Source organism: Gossypium hirsutum, chromosome D02, assembly GCF_007990345.1.
Source record: "Gossypium hirsutum isolate 1008001.06 chromosome D02, Gossypium_hirsutum_v2.1, whole genome shotgun sequence".
In the NCBI taxonomy this organism is placed as follows: Eukaryota; Viridiplantae; Streptophyta; class Magnoliopsida; order Malvales; family Malvaceae; genus Gossypium; species Gossypium hirsutum.
The window spans coordinates 43,418,492-43,440,588 of NC_053438.1; the positions used below are offsets into that span (position 1 = coordinate 43,418,492).

The window sequence follows — 22,097 nt, forward strand, 5'->3', positions numbered from 1 at the left end:
CATTCATCAGCCCTCAAGTACATTTCCTTACTCATGAAGTTGGCCATTGAACATCCATACAGCCGAATTTGGACATCACTTTTAATGGATACATTTTTAGTTTAGTTTTACACATTTAAAGCCAAATTACTTAGTCTTTAAGCTTGTTTAGTATGACTATTCAGCTATCATCTGAACTCTATAAATAGTTCATTTCTCTTTGTAAAAAGGTTAGACAATTCTGATTATTAAACTTGATTGTGAGGTTTCCTCCTATCCTATTTCGTACGAGTCTCGTTCTGACTTATCTAGCTCGCTAGTGGCGTCAACCCGACTCCTTGAACTTATCACCATCTTGGTGTGGCGTTCATCCACCTTTTTATACCTTTGGTTCCTACCTCTCTATAGGTAACGGGTCAAGGTCCATCTTCGACTTCCATTAAACCCACCTTAAGCAATATAAGTCCCGGGGCAATACTTTACATGGTATTAAATCGTTCTTCGCTTGAGTTCAATTTCCATTCCATTTTATCTATCTACTTAAACTTTATTTTCTTTGTTAAACCGAACCTATCCATTCTCCAAACCAAGCCATTTTTGAACCCTTTTAATTACTTCCGCTTAAAACAACTTCATAAAGTTATCTCCATTCAACATCAACCAATACTTCTCGTCGACGATCAGGCAACTTAAGTGAACTCGACTCCATCAACCGAGCCGGATCACATCACAATGTTATTCTAGATAAAGTATTCCATATAAGATCTTCCACTTTCATTTTGTATGCGAAAGATCTTCTTTGGTATCAGGTTTCTCTCATAGAGCCTTTTGGGGCAAATTTTAACTATGAAGAAAAAACTTTGGATCCTCCTCTTTAATTAGGATGAAATCCAACAAAATATGGAGAAATGGCAACTTGACTTCAACGGGCAAAACTATGATGAGCCAAAGAAGAAGGCATTGCCCCGGCAAAGAATTCTAACTGCATCGTTCATGATGTTAATCTTGAACATACTGTAAATTGTTGACGTCGTGCTGTTGCTCAAATTACAATATCAGTGCTTAACCCGGGCATGTCTTGGTATAACCATGCAAAGACGTCTTTGAATTCTTGAAGCAACTCAACAATGTCTTGCTTTGCTTTTCCAATTATGCACGTTCCCTTAATGTCACAATCTCCATTGTCTCTTCAGGAGGTAAAATTTGTTTCTTTTTCTGTTCTACCATCCTCAGCAAGTCCAGAGATAGGTCACGATCTATGTCATCTTCTTTAAAGTCACGAGATCCCTCTAACACATGTCTCGCTTAAAAGGAGATTCAGAGTCCATAACAGTGTCACTCATGACATTGATAGCTAAGGCCCTATTATAGGTACAAAATAATATACAAAGAATGTATGAATTTATGAATATTTATTTGTACAGTATGATTATGAATGAAATGAATGAATGATTTGGAAGAAAATCCAAAAGAATGAAATAATCAAAAAAGAATTATTCAAAAAAAGAATGAAAAATATTGGCAAAAAATGATCGCAAGGATATATTTCATTAAAATAATGACATTCAGACATGAGCCTATTTCACAAAGATATTCTTATCACTTCTAGGCCAAAAGCAATAAGAGTGTTCTGAACATTACTCTGAGTAAGCCCTAAAAACTACAGGAATTTCCTCCGTAGTACAATTATTTAGAATATCTCCAAGTTGATAAGGGCGAATATCTACAATGACCCCTTTTAAATTGTCTTCAGGTATGGCATTGATGTGAACATTTCCCAACACTTTTTCGCTCCATTATCAATCATGATTGGGTAGCGGACTTTCTACACTGGAGGCCACATCAAATTTGACAACGTCTATATTAATGAGTCTTTCTACTATCTTTTTAAATTCAGTGTAATTTTCTATCGAATGCCCCGCAATTCCTGCATGATATTCACACTGAGCATTTGCATCATACCATTTAGGATACGGAGGCTGCAAAGGCTTTGAGTAGAAAGGGGCAAAAACATGTGCATTAAATAGGTTCTGATATAGCTCGCTATATGACATCGGTATAGGCGTGAACTAAGGCCTTTCTGTATCTGTCTTCGTGCAAGATTCACGCTTTAAAGGGCTCGGATGGCTGGTAGTTTCTATCTTTGGCCGGCCCACAGTGATTAGTTTTGAGTGACCCTTATTATATCTACCTGCATTATCCCCCTTATTCCCTTTCTTCCTTGGGGCCCTTGTAGTATATGGGTGCTCTTCCCTCACCTGTTTTACTTCTGCTGGGATATCAATAACAACAGGATTAGCTAAATTGTTCCTCAGATTGGATCCTGGACCTGCAGAACAACTCACTGGTATCGATGTACCTGTCTGATATTGTTGGTATCTGATAGTAAGGTGTGCCCCTTGTGGACACCCATCTGGCTGGACCTGGACATTTATCGGAGTACAACCTGGGGAATAGGCAAGATTCTCATTATTAACCCCAAAGTGGACCACTAGGCTCTTTCCTCTTTCTAACCCTCTAGCCAATAACTGAGTTAACTGGCACATCATATTTCTTTGGAATTCTAACAACTGGTCCCTCATATCTTGCTGAAATTTGGTCAATTGCTCCTGCATCTGTATTTGCATTCGCTCTAATTTCTCCAACCTTTGGTTCATTTCTCTAGTCTTTGCTCGAGTGCCGTAATGGTGTTTGGCTAGTTGGTTCCCAGATAAACTGAAGCATGATTTTAATTAATCAGAACCCTTTAATAGTTTTTAATGCATATGATGCGATGTATGAGAATGAATGCAAAAAGACGTTAATTCTAATTTCAATTACTTTTAGAAAACTTTATTAGAAAATAAATCTCTTTACATAGAATGAGTTACAAATAAGGCTTTGCCCTAAGACTCAAGACCTTAATCTTTTTGAGCAACGATGCTAACTCTTGTCCTCGATCTGACTCCAGCTCATACTTCACGCTCAACGTGTCGGCTTGTACTGCCAAAGTTTGCAAGTGATCTGCCACTTCTCGAATCTGCACCACAGCTTCTCCCATAATGCGATCCCTGTTTCTAACTTGATTCTGGAAATAATGAAGTTACTCAATTTGACCACCTTCCTTTGCCTCTAGATGCTCAATCCGAACCTCACAACTTCGTAATGCTGCTTCTAACTCTTCTATCTTTCCTTTCATCTCCTCGATCTTGCTCAGACTTGCCTTCAGCTCTATTACAGAGTTTCGACTTCTAAGTTGACGAAGAGACCCTTCTAACTCAACCAATCTGTCCCTTAATTCACTTTTTTCCTTTTGGCTCTCTGAAAAGCTCTTCTCTAAGGTTTCATTTTGTGTTTGTACCTCTTGAAATTTTCTTTCCCACCAGTCTGACCTGTTCTTTTCTTCTCGAATTTCTTCACGCCACTGCTCTGAAGTTTTTCTAAGCCCGGCAGTTCTCATGGACAAACGTAGCTTCTTATAATCCATTTTCAAGCTATCTAATTCTTCTTCAGCCTTCTTCTTTCCCTTCCTTAGTTTATCAGCCTCGAACTTCTGAACATCCACATCCAGTCTCAAATTCATCTTTTCTTCCTCCATTTGCTCTATTTTCTTCTCTAATTCTGCATTTCTTCTTTCAAAGTCCTGGTTTATGATTTCCAGCTCAGAAGGGACAACACGCAAATGCTCCTCTATTGACTGACTATTTTCTAAACTCGACCCAGAAATGTTGTCATTAATCCTCCTAACCCACCATTCACTATACTCGGGAGTTGTCATCGGACCCACTGCCAATCTCTTCATTCAGCGAGTCTAATTCCATGCATTGGCCATCTCACGAGCCCTTTTTTTGTAACCATCCTCTTTATACGAGAATTTCCACTCGGCCAACCCCTGAGTTGCAGGCACAAACTGCCTTGACCTGTATTGCCTTAGCACTAGCATGGGGCATAACCAACAGCTCCCCAAATTCTAATCAAAGGAACTCAATCAAAATCCCCACATCGATATAGGATCTCATCTGGAAGTAACCACAGAGCTCTCCACTCGATATCCTCCTCTTGCAAATTTTGAAAAAATTGCCATCCATTTCTCTTCGAAGATATCATCCCTCCTTGGTGTAGCCACTATCTCCTTTAATGGTGAATAATTATCCGTGAAGACCCGATACGAAATTTTATCAACCTTCTAAAAGTGACTGTGGAACCACGCAAGTAGAAGCTGTGCGCATCTAATAAATCTACCCTCTCTTGCTCTCCGGCATGCATTCAGCGACCTGAAAGTTTCTGCCAAAATTACCGAGACTGGTGAAACTCTCTTATCAAGTCGATCAAATAAGTCAGTAACTGCCTCGTCCACATGTCCCAAAGTCTTAGGGAACACAACCAAACTATATATACTTAAAGCAAGGACATCTACCCTCTTCCTCACATCTGGGTACGCTAAAATGAGGTCCTTCAAAGTTTTCCAAGGAATGCACCTGCTATCCCCCTTTTGCTTGATCCAAGCTGTAACCCACTGCTCATTCATCCCCGTTATATCCATCAGCTTCCTCAAGAAGGTTGGTACATTTACTGATTTCGAACCTTCCCAAACGTGAAGCAACTATAGGCCAGATTCCAAAACTGGGCAAGAGCTCGAAACAGACGCTTGTCTACCTTCACATCAAGTAAATAAGGCAAATCCCCATAATTTGTGTAGAATAACTGTCTAACCTCATTATTCCACTAATCCCAAATCTCTTTCAATTCCTGCAAGTTGTTCTGGGCTACGCTAACATGGGTGAAGTCCCATAATTCTGATACATATCCCTCGGCCAAACTATTACCTTTTTCGCGCTGTGTCATCTCAGCCCAAGTTCGGACAGCCGGATTATCCTCCACTCTATCAAGAAACCCATCTCCCATGATAAAACTTTCTATCTAGCAACCGAAAATGAACCAACGCCTTTTATAATGAAATGCCATGTAATTGTAATGCCATGCAATCAGAATAAAACATAAAAAGTCAGTATCAGATATAAAAACAAATCAAAAGCAATAAAATACCTATTCAGGTGACTACTAGAGTTTGGTATAGTTCTACCTAGGGTAAGATCTTAAAGTTCACTATATGAGGTTTTGGCTTCTAAGACAAAGGTACCCGAACCAGCAGATTCCACGATCCTCACCTATTATAGGCTCATATGGACCGAGTTCGGTTCAGGGGAATACATTTCCCTATGGCTACACGGAGATGAAAATCTCACGAAGATATAGGTACGGATGTATCCCGAAAGCTATCCACTACCCTGCACGGAGGTGAAAACCTCACGAAGGACTAGCTTCTTACTCCCACTTAGAGGGGTAAAATTGACCATGAAATGAAAAAATGCAAATAAACCAATGGACTTAAACCAACCAAACAAGAATCTGACAATTAAAACTAATGAATGCAAAGAGAAAATCAGGTTTTAAAACAACTTTAATTTTCGACAAAAAAGACAAAAGATAATCAATTCATAGCTCGACTCTCTAATAGTCCCCAGCGGAGTCACCAAGCTGTCGAAACCATTTTTTTGAAAACAAAAATAAGTTATAGATTTTAAAAACAAAAATTGGAGTCGCCACCGATCCTTTATTAAGGTGTGATCAGCTCACCATAAAAACGATTTTGGTCTGCGAAATTTGAGAAAACAGGTTCGGGAGTCAGTTACGCACGAGGAAGGGTTAGCACCCTCGTAACGCCCAAAATCGGTACCAAATTGATTGTTTTATGTCTTGGTGTCGAAAATTTGGAAAGATTTTAAGAGAAAACATTTTAACATGTGAATGAATTAAAATAATACAAGCATTCTTATTTCAGAGAAATAAAATATCACACCCAGTGAGTTAGGGCACAATATTTTTAGATCTTCAAAATTAAGTTTGTCTTTTGATTTTAAAACTCACATGGTTAAATCTAAGAAGGAGATTCGGTTATTTAGATCAAATGAAGAAAATCGAAACCCAGTAAGTTAGGGCACAATTTCTCAAAATTCTAAATACCGAATAGTGCCTTTTGTTTTAAAAAATCTTATTTCGAGAAGTCAAAATATCAGAACCAATAAGTTAGGACCCGACATTTTTAGATTCCTGAGAACAAGCTTTTATTTGAAATTTGTGTGAACTTATCGCAAAATAAATAACCGGCTTTCTAAATTCGTCGAAAAATAATCGCGATCCAGTAAGTTAGAACACGATCTTTCTCGAGAATCATGAATGCCAAATATTTTGACAATTTATAAAAATGATGACTTTTAATGCTTTGACAAAGCCAAAATATATTTTTCTTTAAAAGTATGATAAAATGTTAATGCATAACATGAAATCATTACTTTAATTTAAATTATACATGTATATGAAGGTTATGAAAATAAAGTGTAAAATATGTATAGGTATAAAAAAATAAGTAAAATATATTAATAAATTATGAAAAATGCGTATATATATATGCAAGAAAAAGGCGGAAAATATATTTAGTAATTTTGAATAGTGTATGCATATACATATATTAAAAAATATATATTTTAATTAAAAAATATGAAAAGTGATATGAAAATCATAAAATATAAGTATATGTGCGTATGCATATAAAACTAAGAAAAATAAAGTAATAATAAGATATATAAGATATGTATATATATTTTAAAACCATTTAAAATATGTACATATATATTAACATACATATGCGTATATATATAGGTATAATAATATTAATACTTAATAATAATAATAATAATAATAACAAACAATAAGACAGTAATAATAACAATCTAACAGTATTAATAAAAAAAACTTTAAATGACAAATGAAGGATTAATTTGGAAATAAACAGAATTTAAAGGTTGAATTCAAAAATAGAAAACGAGAAAAGGATTAAATTAAAACACGCGCAACAGGAGGAAGACCGAAAAAGAAATTTACCCAAACCTCCTAAAACGCCGCCTTTGAAAGGGGTTAAAATAATAAAATTGGAAACCAATGGGGCAAATTCAAAAAACTTTAGAAACAAATTAAAGCAATACAACAAATCAAGAGGGTCAAAAGCACAAATATCTCATTGGGATAAAACATGCGGGCTGTAAGAAGAAGGAAAGAAAAGCTGCTCCATTTTCCCCCTTTGCTCCTCACATTGGCATTCTCCCCTCCTTTTTCCAACTCCGATTCAAACCAAGCTCAACGAGAGCATCAACGACATGCCGCCATCGGGTAAGTGCCTCTTCCCTTCCTCTTTGCCTCTGTTTCGCATACCCAGAAAAACGAAAAAAAAAAACAAAGAAGTAACAAAGAAAATAATAAAAAGAGAAGAAGATCACCTTAAAAAAAAACAATGTTCTCTTAATTCTTTCTTTCAATAGTGTTTGGATCTCTGATTTTTTTGTATTTTTTAATAATCTTTTCTGATACAAATATTTGTAACCCCTTACCAAAAATCAATTGGATTTCTTATCCCCCAAAACTTTACAACTTTTTTGTCTCCCTCCATTACTATCGTTGCCATACACTATTTGTTTGCTGTTTCAATCCGTTTTTTGCAGGTGTCGAGGTCGTGGAAGAGGCGTGCGACGTGTGCGAAAGCTGATGAACGTGGGGGCAATTGCTGCGGCACTGAGGAAAGGAAAAAAAAACTGCTGCTATGGTTTCTGTTACCTTTGGCCAATTGGGCCTTGTAATTGGGTTAGAATTGACCCAAGTTTATTGGGTTTGGTTATATATAATTTGGGTTCGGGCAACAATTGGGTATTACAGGCGTGTTCAATTGGAAAAAGCTAGTTGGATTCCATTAAAGGAGATAGTGATCGGATTTAAATGACCCACACGACTTAGGCTGTTAATTTGAGTTAGGCTTTTCAGATCGCAAGGCTGTCGAAGTATTAAATTATAGGTACGTGCCACGTGGTTGGAAATTCTACAAGGGTCGATTTATAGGTGATATTGGAATCAGCTACGAAAGGTAGAGTTAGCGATTTAGGGGATCCTCGATTACTATAACTAGCTTATCGCTTGGAAGGGAAAATCTGTTTCAATGATCGATTGAAAATTGGAGTACACCGAGGCTAAGACTAAGCTTTAAAAATATTTTATTTACCAATTTATTTTATTTCTCTTAATTTATTTTGCAATCACATTTTTGCTTTATTTTATATACATATATTTTTATCTTCTTTTAATATTATTATCTCTATTAACTAAACCCCCTTTTTATTTTCCAACATTGCAACATGTATAGGTCATGGGCACGAGTGTTACCACGACATGAATTCTGGTCACGAGAAAGGCAAAATTAGATAACTAGTCCCTGTAGATTCGACCTTATTGCTCTATATTCAATTTACTATATTTTTATCGTAGGAATTTATATTTGGTGGTTTCGACGCCCATAAGAAAGTATATGGTCTGTTAAGTCAAGAGTTCTTTGTGAAAGTAGAGAAAAAATGTATTTGCCCAATATTAGAGTTCGTCTGGGGATACTATCCTTCAAGGATAGGTATCCGCCACAAATCTATGTTGAAAAGTACACCCATATGTACCTACGTATAGAGTGTCAACTTAGTAAATTGTGTGTGTTTATATTTATGTTGTATTATCCCTACTCCTGTAATTTGTCTGGAAGGGGTTGAACTCTTTTAATTCTGGAGCTCACTAAGTTCTTTCGAACTTACTCCATTTCTTTCCCTTTTTCTAGGTGGTACTTCGTCGTAAAGCTTGTAGAAGGGACTCAGTCAGAAGGAGCGACCTCTACTGTGAGCTTCGCCGATGTTTGTTTTGTAACTTGCATATATTTTAGGGGTGGCGTGTATTGCTGTTTTGTAAGCAAGATCTGTAATAAAACACTTCTTTATAAGCCTTTGTTTTAAAAGTATGTTACCCTTGAGGGATTGGCTAAGCTTTGATGAAGTTCGTATATGAGGTATTTTCTAAATGTTTGTGCCAAACTGATTTAAATGAGGCCTATCGCTAGTGTTGCCTTTGGGATTTTGTGAAAGAAACTAACTCACCTGGTATTTATGAAAGTCTGTTAGTTTTAATTTAAGGCTTCCGCCGAAAGTTCATTATTAAAAATGTTTATATTATATATTTTATACCTGTTTTGGTTGTTTTAATATTTGAAAATTTTGGGTTAACGCCCCAGCTTGGTTAAAATACGTCAAAAGAAAAATAAGAGTTCAACTAAGTACAAGTCGTCTTCTTTCTGTGCAACGCCTCAGCTTGTTGTTGTGAGATGAGGTGTTGCACGGACTTTGATCAGTGTTGACCGGTCAATTTTTGTTTTTCTTTAATCTTTAAAATATTTTTTGATCTTTTATATTTTTAATTTTTTGTAATTTTCTAAAATTTTGTCATTTTTGTAATTTTTTGAAAATTTAATCATTTTTATTTTCATTTTTTGAATTATATATATTAATTTTTATTTTTTATAAGTTTTATATATTTCTTATATTTTTTTTTCTAAAAATTGTTTTTTAATTTTTATATTTTTTATTTTTACAAATTTTAGAATAATTAAAGAGGAAAGCATGTGTTGTTTCATTGGCCTCGTGTCATCCTAATTTGGCAATGCCGTTCAATTATTCAAAATTTAACTGTGCTAACCATGGAGACCAATTTATATAACATATGCCAATTATAGAGATCAATGTGATAAAACAATAGTCTAAGGGCCAACTTCAGAAAAGTTGCCAAGCTGAGACCAATCTACATACTAAGCCTTTTGAAAATAGGTAAAGTTTCTAAAAGAAAAAAAAAGAAGATAATACCAACAATCCCTAAATTTTGTTTAAAATTACGTTTCAATCACTCAATTTTCAAAATTTACGTAATAGCAACCAACATTATTGAGTTATTACATTTTGATCACTCATCCGTTAACTGCATAAAGGGATAGTGTGACACATTAATTTAAAAGGTTAATAACTAATTTGGCCTAAACTATATCTAAACTATATTTTTTTATACTTTTAACATTTTTCTTTAAAAAAAAAATTAATGTTTGCAACCCCAGGGAGGAAATAGTATATTTACGCCTCTTTATATAGAGGAGTTACTTTAACAATTAACTGAAATAAAATCTTTATAAATCTTTAATAAATTTTATTATTTTGAAAATATTTATAACAATTTTTATATTTTTAAAATTTTTTAAAATTATTGTTAAGAAAAATGATAAAAGTATCAAAATAACATTTTAACTATAGTTCAGGATCAAATTAATTATTAACCATTCGAATTAATGTGCCACATCATCTTCTTAATAGAAGTTATCAAACAAGTGAAACGTAATTTTAAATAAAATTCAGGGACTATTGGTGTAGTTAACCTTTTAATTTTCCAAAATAAAAAGCCTACGACTAAAAGTCTAAAACCAGAAATCAATATTGACCCAAAAAGCCCAAAATCAACAACAACGAGAACAAAAAACCCAATTATAAATGTAACTGACAAAACCCTAATTCTCCCCTTCATTTCCCTAAAAAGAAAAAAAACACAGCAACAGCAGCTGCGGAAAAAGATGGTTTCGGGGTCAGGGATCTGCGCCAAAAGGGTGGTGGTAGATGCAAGGCATCACATGTTGGGAAGGTTAGCGTCGATATTGGCTAAGGAATTGTTGAATGGGCAAAAAGTTGTGGTTGTAAGATGCGAAGAAATTTGCATGTCGGGTGGATTGGTGAGGCAGAAAATGAAGTACATGAGGTTCTTGAGGAAGCGTATGAACACTAAACCTTCTCATGGTCCTATCCATTTTCGTGCTCCTGCTAAGATCCTATGGCGTACCATTCGTGGGTATGTTTTTTTTTTCTCTTTTTTTTTATAAAAGCTTTTTTTATGGGATTTTAAAAGTTTTCTTTTGTTGTGAAAGGAAAGGAAGTCAAATTTGGGGGGGTTTTGATGCATTGTAATTAGGGGAAAGTTTTATTATGAATATTTAGTTTATACCTCACAATTTGTGTATTTTACTGCATTTTGGCCGTGTTTAAATTATTTTATATTGATAATATTAATTATATGTCAACTAAGCCTGTAGTTTAACAAGCTTACCCCTCTTCTTATAAAAAGAAAAAAAAATCAAAATATATAGAAGATTTTGACTTGATTATTGTTGTGTCTGTATTATTTGTGTAATGTAATTGGGGAAGTTTTATTGTAAGTAATTGGATCGATTAAAATGTTTTATATAAATTTTGATATATCTATTCTTGCAATTATGTGTTTGTTATTTTATTCGTTTTGTATTTGTGTAATAATTATGTAATCGTGTATTATCCAATTTTTTTGGTCTAATTCGGATGATTTTAGCCTCTTTTGAGGCGTTTTTATTGGGAAATAGTTTGTAGTGGAGTTTTAGTTTGTTTATTTTAAGTTGTATAAATTTTATTTCAAATTTCAATTAGTTTGGTTTATTAAATTATACCAATATGTAACTGAATTAATAGAATAAATCGATTTTCATAATTGATTAATTTCAAAACTGAATCAACTGAACTGCAATGGATCAAATTTGTTATGATTGTTTATTGCTGAATTATGCTTTGTGTTGCAGAATGATTCCTCATAAGACTAAGCGCGGAGCAGCAGCACTTGCTCGTTTGAAGGCTTATGAAGGGATTCCAGCTCCGTATGATAAGATAAAGAGGATGGTTATTCCCGATGCTCTCAAGTGAGTTTTACAGGGCTGTTTTCTTTCCCGGAATGTAGAATTCGATTCCCTTGCTTCAATGATTAGTTACATTGGATGTTTTTAATTGTTTCATTGGGTTTCAAATTAGGGTTTTGAGGCTTCAGAAAGGACACAAGTATTGTTTGTTAGGCAAGCTCTCGTCAGAGGTCGGATGGAACCACTATGACACTATCAAGGTGAAAACCGATTATCCTACTCGGATATTTTATATATGGAATTGTTTGTTACATATCCAATATTTATAGTTTATAACATTATTGAACTTTATGCTTTTATTCTTGTTCCCTCCAGGAGCTTGAAAGGAAGAGGAAGGAAAGAGCTCAAGTGGCATACGAGAGAAGGAAGCAACTCACTAAGCTCAGGGTTAAAGCCGAGAAGGTGGCCGAGGAGAAGCTTGGCACGCAGTTGGAAGTTATTTCTCCAATCGAGTATTGATTCATCTGGGTTTAAGTTTAATGCATCTTTCTGAGTAGCTCATAATTTTATTGTTCTTTTGAAGTAGATGTTAATGCTTACATGCGTTTGGAGGAGACCTTTTTTTTTTTCCTTTGAAAAACATGTCCTTTTACTGCAAAAACACCACTCAGATTTTGGTATCTGATTAGAACAGTATTTTCAGACATAAGTTTTGGTTGCTTGAGTTGTCAGTGTTACACTTGTTCTGGATTATATGGTTATCTAAATATATGACTCAAAATTAAGTCTGTTTAGAAAACATATATTCGACGTACGTTTTCGATTTCGGATATAAGTTGCAGTTTATTTCTTCCCTGCAAATGCTAATCAAATAGAAAAGCATTTTCTTTTCTACTACTAACCTTAATTAATTGGGTAAACTATTAAAATAGTCTTAGATTACATTTAATAACATGTTTGAAATGTTATGATGAGCTGTTAATTGTCATTAGTGGTGAAACAGTAAGATGATGTGGCATGTTAAATCATCATTTCAAGCGAAAATTTTAAGTTAAATTATACAATTGATATCTATATTTTTTCATTTTGAGTAATTAATTTTTTTTATGTTTTTTTAACTTTTTTTTTCATTCTCTTCTGCATATGGTATTCTCTCTTCTTCATTTCTCTTAACATAGTTTTTTTTATGTTTTTTATTTGTTAAAACTAGTCCATATAGTTTTTTTTGAACAATTTAATTTTTTTTATTTATATAATATGTATATAAACACTTGATGATAGCGAGTTTTAACATCATTTTCTTCTTCATTGTTGTTTTTCCCTCGGTACTAATGTCCACACTCACTGTAAGACTGTTACGAAAGCACCCATTACAACCATTTGCCAACTTCAAAATCAAAACAAATTGACAAAGAGAAATCGTTCTGCATAAATTAAAAAAAGGAAATATAAAAAGCAAACTATACGACAATAACGGAATTGACAGAAACAATAGCGGAAAACGAAAAAAGGATGGATCGAAGAAATGTGAATGACACATTTGTTAAAATGTGAATGATGTTAAAACTCATTGTCATTAAGCGTTTATATAGATATCATTTAAATAAAAAGAAAAATTAAAATTAAAAAAAAAGTAATAAGGACTAGTTTTAACAAATAGAAAATATAGAAAAATTATGTTAAGAGAAATGGAGAAGAGAAGAAAATAAAAGGAGAAAGAGAAGCTAAAGACAATGAAAAATAAAGAAGAAAAAAGAACATTAAAAGAACATAAAAGAAAAATAAATTAAATTGCTCAACACAAAAAAAAATATAGGGATTAATTGTATAATTTAGCTTAAAATTTTCGTTTGAAATGATAATTTTACGTGTCATGTTAGTTTACTATTACACCGTTAACATTAATTAAATGTTTAGTGACTAAAATGTTACAACACAATAAAATTTCAAACATAAATGACTAAAATGTAACTTAAAAATGACTATTTTTAGTAGATTATCTAATTAATTTGATATTTTAGATTTTTAGGTTTGGATGATTCGATTTTAATAATTGCGTTTCAGTTTAAGACTTAATTAAATTTAAACAATTTATTCGGAATGAATCAGATATAATTAGAGATGGGTACTGATGGATCCGTCGCTCAAGAAGACAAATTTGTAGCATATTGTTAAGATGTTTAATTTGGTTTAGAATATGATGCTTTTGATTGACTTCGCTTTACAGCTGATTGAATTTATTAAAATAATCAAAATAAAAATTATTATAAGAGAGATGATTATGGGTGAATAAAATTTGATTCGATTTGAAAAATTTGATAAAAAATTTAAATTTTGAATTAAATAGTTCGAGTTATTCAAATAAATTCGAATAAAAAAATCAAAATTTCCGGCTTAACTCGAATTTAAATTACACAATTCGAGTTATCCGAAAATTTGAATAAGAAAAGGCAAAACTACGTCGTTTTGATAAATGTTTACGTTTTCTAGAGTTAAAATAAAAATTATTAAGCTAAAAGGTAAAATTACGTAGATTTGATAAATATTTACCTATTAAGTTAAAAGGTAAATCTATTATATTGTTTATATAGTTAAATAATATTATACATCGTCTACTAGTTAAATAATCGGTCCCTATAAACGCAAAATTCAGTATAAATAATAATATCCGTTAACTCAACTCGACTCAAAAGTTTTTGACTCGATTCAATTTGATTCGAAAAAATTTCAAATTGAGTTCGGTTGCTAAAATAGGATTTATCAACTCGACTAACTCGAAATTTTTTTATTTGATTTGACTCCACTCAATCGAATACTCACCCCTAAAGGCTATGTATATCATTAAAATTATGTACATCACGTATTTTAGTATATGTTTTCTTTTTTGAAAGGAATTCATTAACCATTGACATTTATAGACAGTTCCTTTACTCGTTAGGATTAGAATATGGCCGGAAAGGGGATGAGAGTCACTAACGACATGTAAGAAAAAAAAATCTTAAATGGTACATGTCGAAACCGTCTTTTTTGAAGACAAAATTTTAGTTGTCGACTTTAAAACAAAAATAGAGTTGCCACCGATCCTTGATTGAGGTGTAATCGACTCACCTTAAAAATAATTTTGGTCTGCGAAATTTGAGAAAATAGGTTCGGGAGTCAGTTACGCATGAGGAAAGGTTAGCACCCTCGCAACGCCCAAAATTAGTACCAAATTGATTATTCAATGTCTTGTTATCGAAAGTTTGAAAAGATTTTAAAAGAGAACTTTTAACTTGCAAACAAATCAAAATAATAAAATATTCTTATTTTAAAAAAATAAAACATCACACCTAGTAAGTTAGGGCACAATATTTTTAAATCTTCAAAATACCGAATACTACCTTTTGTTTTTGAAATTCTTATTTCGAGATAATAAAATGTCATGACCAGTAAGTTAAGACTCAACATTTTTGAATTCTCGAGAATAAGCTTTATTTGAAATTTGTGAATTTATCGCAAAACAAATTCTTGGCTTTCTAAATTCATCGAAAAATAATCGCAATCCAGTAAGTTAGGACACGATCTTTCTCGAGAATAATGAATGCCAAATATATTGAAAATTTATAAAATATGATGATTTTAATGTTTTGACGCAATCCAAAACATATATTTTCTACAAGACATGCTAAAAAGTTAATGTATAACACGAAACAAATACTTTAATTTAAGTCATATATATATACGTATTTACAAAATATATATATAAGCACATACAAATAAATTTAAAAATATGTGTATGCATATATTTAACACATATATATAAGTATACATATGTGAAAAAAACATGCAAAGCAAAAGCTTATAAATATCTCTAAAAATATGTATGCATATTTTATAAAAAAATACATGTACATGTACCCATGAAAATTTCGAAAGTAAAATGAAAATATAAAAATATGTATATGTATATATATTTACAACATAAAAGAAATGTATATGTATATATCTATAAAATAAAAATATATAAAAGTTGAAAAGATAAGAAAAATAAAAAAAATAAAAAAAATAAAACGTATGTAAAATATATGCATGCGTTTATAAAGTTTATGAATATATATGAATTATATAAAGAAATATGTATACGTATACTATATAAAAAAAGATGCGTGTGTATAAATAGAAGTGATAACAATAATTACAACAATAATAATAATATTAATAATAACAAAAATAAAAATAAAAAATATTGGAAGAACACAATTACGACAATAGCGTAAAAAAATAGTTAAAAAATGGACTAAATTGAACTTAAAAACAAAAAATGGGGTAAATTCGAAATAAGTAAAAAGGAGGACCAGCATGAATGCGCAAGCAATAATAAGGACCAAAAGGGAAATTATTCCCGCCTCCCAAAAACGTTGAGCAGCGATGGGCCAAATTGCAACAAAAATAAAATACGCGGCCCAATTTTTTTAAAAAAGAAGTAAAACAGGTCTGATTGGAGCGCGCAGCAAAAAGGAGGGACCAATTGCGCAAATTTCCCTTTAGCCAGAAAACGCGGATCCTCCCCTCTGGGTTGGGTCACCGCGCGGATCTGGCCCCCTTAAACGGCGCCGTTTTACTTGTTTTAAGGTTTAAGAAAAAAAGGAAAAAATTTGGGAAATGTTTTGTTTTTCCCTTGAAGCAGAAACTGCTTCTTTTAGGGTTTCTCTAACCCTTGGAGCCGCCGTTCAAGGATTTCTCACGGCCCAATCACCGCCCCAGCCTTCGATCGCGACGAAGGATAGAACGCGACCACTGGGTAAGTCTCTCTTTTCCCCTTTTATACTACTATTTCACAAAACAAATGAAAAGAAAAAAGAATAAATAAAAATGAAAATAGAATAAACGCGAATAACCTTCAATTTTCTTTGTATTTCAATCTTTTCTCTCTATTTTCCTCCCTTTTACACTGAATCCACCCCGTTACAAAGTGTTTCAAATCGGTTTTTATAACCGAATCTTAGAGAAGAAAATAAAATAAAAATAAAAATAAAAAAATAACAAAAATCTAATTTTTGTTATATTTCTTGTTATCTCTACTGTTCATGGCTCGTGGTTTTCATGACAGGTATGCGTGTACGATGACTGCAGCAACGTGGGAAGCGACGTGCTGTGATGGAGGCGCGCGAGCGGCGCGATCTGCGAAGCGCAAGGAGAACTGTTGCTGGGCGTGCGGCTGAAGTCTAGGGAAGCTATTAGGTTTTCTATTTTTTTATTTTTTGGGTTTGGGCCTTAAAATATTTTGCGGGTCTGGGCAGAGAAATTGAGTATTACAGCTGCCCCTCTTTACTTGTTGTCGTGTAACGGGAACAAAGCAAAGACTAAAATGCCCAATTATGCCCGATCTTACTGAGCCTCGACTTCTTCAATGCTTTTCTTTTTCAAGTAGCATCATTCCTTCCTATTGCATCTTCAGAGGTATAGGAACTAGTGTTTCAATCTACTCCACTGCAATGTCAGGGAGATAAGATTCGTATGTTGTAGCTTCTCAATTTGCTATCTTTAACCTATTCCACTGCAACTTCAGGGAGATAAGACTTATAGCTTGAATTTGTTCTGCTACGATTTAAAGATAAATCTGATGCGATCTGTTCTACTGCAACTTTCAGAGAGATGAGATCCGTAGTTTTAATCCACTCCATTGCAACTTCAAGGAGATAAGACTTGGTTACTTCTGTCTGCTCCACTGCAACTTCAAGGAGATAAGATATGATCTGCTCTCTGCAACTTCAGAAAGATAAGATCTGCTGTATTTGATCTACTTCACACCAATACATGAAGACAAGATCTTTTATCTTTGATCTACCTCATGCCAATACATGAAGACAAGATATGCTTTCTTCGATCTACTTCGCCACCAGTATGGGAAGACAAGATCTGTTATCTTTGATCTACTTCACGCCAGTACATGAAGACAAGATCTATTTTTTCCGATCTACTTCGCCACCGGTATGGGAAGACAAGATCTGGTATCTTTGATCTACTTCACGCCAGTACATGAAGACAAGATCTGTTTTCTTCGATCTACTTCGCCACCAATATGGGAAGACAAGATCTGTTATCTTCGATCTACTTCACGTCAGTACATGAAGACAAGATCTGCTTTTTTCGATCTACTTCGCCACCAGTATAGGAAGACAAGATCTGGTATCTTTGATCTACCTTATGCCAATACATGAAGACAAGATCTGCTTTCTTCGATCTACTTCGCCACCAGTATGGGAAGACAAGATCTGTTATCTTTGATCTACTTCACGCCAGTACATGAAGACAAGATCTATTTTTTTCGATCTACTTCTCCACCGGTATGGGAAGACAAGATCTGGTATCTTTGATCTACTTCACGCCAGTACATGAAGACAAGATCTGTTTTCTTCGATCTACTTCGCCACCAATATGGGAAGACAAGATCTGTTATCTTCGATCTACTTCACGTCAGTACATGAAGACAAGATCTGCTTTTTTCGATCTACTTCGCCACCAGTATAGGAAGACAAGATCTGGTATCTTTGATCTACCTCATGCCAATACATGAAGACAAGATCTACTTTCTTCGATCTACTTCGCCACCAGTATGGGAAGACAAGATCTGTTATCTTTGATCTACTTCACGCCAGTACATGAAGACAAGATATATTTTTTCCGATCTACTTGGCCACCCGTATGGGAAGACAAGATCTGTTATCTTTGATCTACTTCACGCCAGTACATGAAGACAAGATCTGCTTTTTTCGATCTACTTCGCCATCAGTATGGGAAGACAAGATCTGGTATTTTTGATCTACTTCATGCCAGTACATGAAGACAAGATCTGCTTTCTTCGATCTTACTTCGCCACTAGTATGAGAAGACAAGATATGTTATCTTTGATCTACTTCACACTAGTACATGAAGACAAGATCTGCTTTCTTCGATCTATTTCGCCACCAGTATAGGAATACAAGATCTGTTATCTTTGATCTACTTCACGCCAGTACATGAAGACAAGATCTACTTTTTCTGATCTACTTCGCCACCAGTATGGGAAGACAAGATATTCTGCTACTCCACTATTGCTCAGGGAGATAAGGCTTTATAATTTCACCGATCTGTTCTCTGTGGAACATGACCTATATAATTCACTTTATGAACCTAATTATGCCTAATGATTAGGATGTCATGAACAGAATGAATCAAATGCTCCTAACTAGACATGTATGAATGACATTTGAATGGATGCAGAATGTCATTTTCGAGAATGATTCCTCCTTGTCACTTAGGTTATCATTACTCAAAGTTTATTTAAAGTTTCGTCGCTAATGTGCTATAACGTCTTCTTGCTCGGCTGGTGTCTCCAAAGAAACACTTGACCAGACTGCCCCCCACTGTAAACTTCCAAGTTTGATCCACTGGGATGCAAAATTTGTACCATCTTTCTCCTGTTGTAACCCAAAAGTAAAAAGATTTGAACTTTTCTTAATCCTCTGCTATCACAATTCAAGGATACAGAATGTGAAACTCTTTGGTCTCTTACACCATTCCCAGGGTGTTACACCAAATGCTCATGCACAAATAAAGAATTCTTCTCCAAGAACAACTTTTTCTTATTATTCGGTGAACATTGCTTGCTTGTTCATTGAAGCTTTGTCACCAACACGACATCTTGCCATTTTGTTCAATCAATACTTTAGACAAGAAAATTCAAAGGGATAGTCTTAGTTTAGACTCTTTCTTATTAGATTTCCAACCTTTGAACCTGGTGCGTTCTAAATAATAGTCCTGCTTGAGGTTCCTATATTATTTAGAAACTTCTAGAGTAATATGCATAACTTCCATTGTGAAAGTTTTATTAGTCCATTAATCATTATTCTAATGCAACATACTTGCAAAAAGATCATAATAATGGATAAAATAGAGTTGGTTTTGAGCATAGCTCGAAATGAATATATAATAAAGATGGATAACAAAGAAACTGATTTAGGAATGCGTATCTTGGAAATGAATGAAGTGTTCCAAGAATAACAAAAATGGTATAAGGATTAGGTGCCCCAGATATCGTAGCTTGAACTTTTCTGTACAAACTTTCTGAAGACCATTCTGAATTTAACATGTGTTTAGGAGATCTATAGTACTTTGTCGATGCCCTAAAATGTCGCCTACCCTTTCCTGTTGATTCAAGTATAGCAAGACCACTGCATGCCCCATTCTGATAAGTATTTGAGCTGCTCTGATAATTGCAAGCGCCATTTTGATCAACATTTGAGCCGCCCTTTTCGGGTTTTCATCACAAATCCCCTTTGGTCTAAGGTGCCCTTTGCGAGTTTTCACCTTAGCCTCTCCATTTTTATTTTTTCATTTTTCATTTTCATCTTTTCATTTTTTCACATCACTTCTTTTTTCTTTTTTTTTGGGACTCAAACTGCCCTTTGCGGGTTTTTACCTTGGTCATCTCCTTCTTTAAGCGGAGTATTTCCTGACTGAACCTGAGTTTACAAGACTTTGCAGGTTTACCATCCATCTCACTCACAATCAAAGCTCATTTGGAAAAGACCTTCTCTATAACATAAAGTTCTTCCCAATTTGGCATCCGTTATATTTTTTGTAGAGTGAGGATCTTCTTCAGCATTAGGTCGCTATCGTGGAATTCTCTGAGACAAACCTTTTGCTATAGGCTTGCATCATTCATTTCTTGGTACATTTGACCCTGATGACTAGTTTCTAGCCTTTTTCTTCAACTAGGTTCAACTAGTCATATCGGGATTGGATCTTCATCCTACTTCAGCTCAGCCAAAACTCGAAGAGAAAGAATTTCAACTTCAATGAAAAACGTGATAAACTGGAAAGAGTGGCATTGCCCCGGTAGAGTTTTCATTGCTCCATTCATGATATTCACCTTGAACATACTGCAAAATTTTGATATCGTGCTGTTGTTCAGATTCCAATGACAGCGCTTAAACTGGGCACATCCTGGTATGACCATGCGAAGGCCTCTTTGAATGCTTGAAGTAACTCAACAACGTCTTGTTTTACTTTTTTGGTCATGCATGTTCCCTTAAGGTCACAGTCTCTATTGTCTCATTTGTTTCTCTTATTGCATTACCATCTTCAACAAGTCAAGAGATAAGCTACAATTTATGGAATCTCCAAAGTCATGAGATCCCTCTAAACATATATCCACTCAAAAGGAGATTCTGAGTCTGTAGCAACGTCACTCATGTCATTGATATCCAAGGACCTATTGTAGGTGCTAAAGGATATACAAAGAATAATATGAATGAATGGTTTGGCAGAAAAAATCCAAAAGAAAGAAAAAATATCATAAAGAATGAAAGAACATTTGCTCAAAGATGATTGCAATAATGTATTTCATTAAAATAATAATGTTTAGGCGTGAGCCTATCTCACAAAGAAATTCTTATTGCTTCTAGGCTGAAAGCAACAAGTGTGTTCTGAACATTACTCTAACAGACTCTAAATACTTCAGGGGTTTCCTCTACAGACTCTAGGCGAATATCTAATAAGGACCCTTTTAATTGTGTCTGCATGTATGACATCGATGTGCAAATTTCTCACCACTTATTCATACATTGCAGTCCCTCCATCCTCAATCATGACTGGGTAGCAACTTTTCTGCACTAGACGAGTCACCAAACTTGACAATACCCATGTTGATAACTCTTTCAACTTGCTTCTTGAAGGCAGTGCAATTCTCAATCGAGTGTCCCGTAACCCCAGCATGGTATTCACATTGTGTGTTCGCATCATACCATTCGGGATACAGAGGTTGTAGAGGCTTCACATGAAAAGGGGAAACAACATGTGCATCAAACAAATTTTGATACAGTTCCTTATACGGTACTGAGATTGGCGTAAACTAGAACTTCTCAGTCTTCATGCCGAAATCTTGCCTCGATGAATTCTGTTGATTACCAACCACCTTTCTTGGTTGACTCACAGTAACTGATTTAGAGTAACCTATGTTGTTCACCTCATTTTCTCTTCTCCTTGAGACTGACCTCTTATTACTCTCCTCTGCATCAATTTTTCCGCTTCTTATGGCATTTTCAATCATATCGTCATTCATGATTATGTCGGGAAAGCTCTTTGTGACACTCCCTAACATATGGGTAATGAATGGTGCCTTTAGTGTGTTAATGAACAACATCGTGGTTTCCTTCTCTAGAAGTGGTGGCTGAACTTGGATGGCAACCTCCCTCCATCTTTGTGCGTACTGCCTAAAACTTTCGTTCTGTCTCTTCTCCATATTTTGAAGGGTGATTCTATCAGGAGCCATGTCTGTTACATGACTATACTGTTTCATGAACGCCTGTGCCAAATCCCTCTATGAACCAATCGTGGTATGGCTCAATTGGTTGTACCATTTAGATGTTTCCCCTGAAAGGCTATCCTAGAAACAATGTATCAATAGCTGGTCATTGTTAACGTATCCAGCCATTCGCCTGCAGAACATGGTGATATGAGCTTCTGGGCAAGTTGTCCCATTGTACTTCTCAATTCTGGCATTTTA

General features: G+C 34.4%; 2 protein-coding genes and 1 long non-coding RNA gene across 3 annotated transcripts; 2 read left to right on the forward strand and 1 right to left on the reverse strand.

Moving 5' to 3' along the window:
• Nucleotides 1–3,061: 3,061 nt before the first annotated feature.
• On the reverse strand, nucleotides 3,062–3,760 carry LOC107907646 (intermediate filament protein ifa-1-like). Its single transcript, XM_016834986.1, has one exon. The coding sequence runs from the start codon at nucleotides 3,758–3,760 to the stop codon at nucleotides 3,062–3,064; it is 699 nt and encodes a 232-aa protein (XP_016690475.1).
• Nucleotides 3,761–6,968: 3,208 nt separating this feature from the next.
• LOC107908473 (uncharacterized) lies at nucleotides 6,969–8,899 on the forward strand. The gene is made up of 3 exons (XR_001687037.2): nucleotides 6,969–7,185; nucleotides 7,515–7,861; nucleotides 8,663–8,899. It is a non-coding gene; the product is annotated as an uncharacterized lncRNA (long non-coding RNA).
• A 1,447-nt stretch (nucleotides 8,900–10,346) lies between these two features.
• LOC107908472 (60S ribosomal protein L13a-4) lies at nucleotides 10,347–12,275 on the forward strand. The gene is made up of 4 exons (XM_016835650.2): nucleotides 10,347–10,758; nucleotides 11,516–11,632; nucleotides 11,742–11,829; nucleotides 11,945–12,275. The coding sequence occupies exons 1-4, from the start codon at nucleotides 10,487–10,489 to the stop codon at nucleotides 12,086–12,088; spliced, it is 621 nt and encodes a 206-aa protein (XP_016691139.1). The 5' UTR covers nucleotides 10,347–10,486; the 3' UTR covers nucleotides 12,089–12,275.
• Nucleotides 12,276–22,097: the final 9,822 nt, after the last annotated feature.

What these genes read in the sequence shown, in the direction of transcription:
- LOC107907646 (XM_016834986.1), bottom strand. Translation starts at nt 3,760, where the DNA reads ATGAAGAGATTGGCAGTGGGTCCGATGACAACTCCCGAGTATAGTGAA.
- LOC107908472 (XM_016835650.2), top strand. Translation starts at nt 10,487, where the DNA reads ATGGTTTCGGGGTCAGGGATCTGCGCCAAAAGGGTGGTGGTAGATGCA. An exon ending in CTATGGCGTACCATTCGTGG is followed by an intron (nt 10,759 to 11,515) that starts GTATGTTTTTTT and finishes TTTGTGTTGCAG; the next exon opens with AATGATTCCTCATAAGACTA. An exon ending in GTTATTCCCGATGCTCTCAA is followed by an intron (nt 11,633 to 11,741) that starts GTGAGTTTTACA and finishes GTTTCAAATTAG; the next exon opens with GGTTTTGAGGCTTCAGAAAG.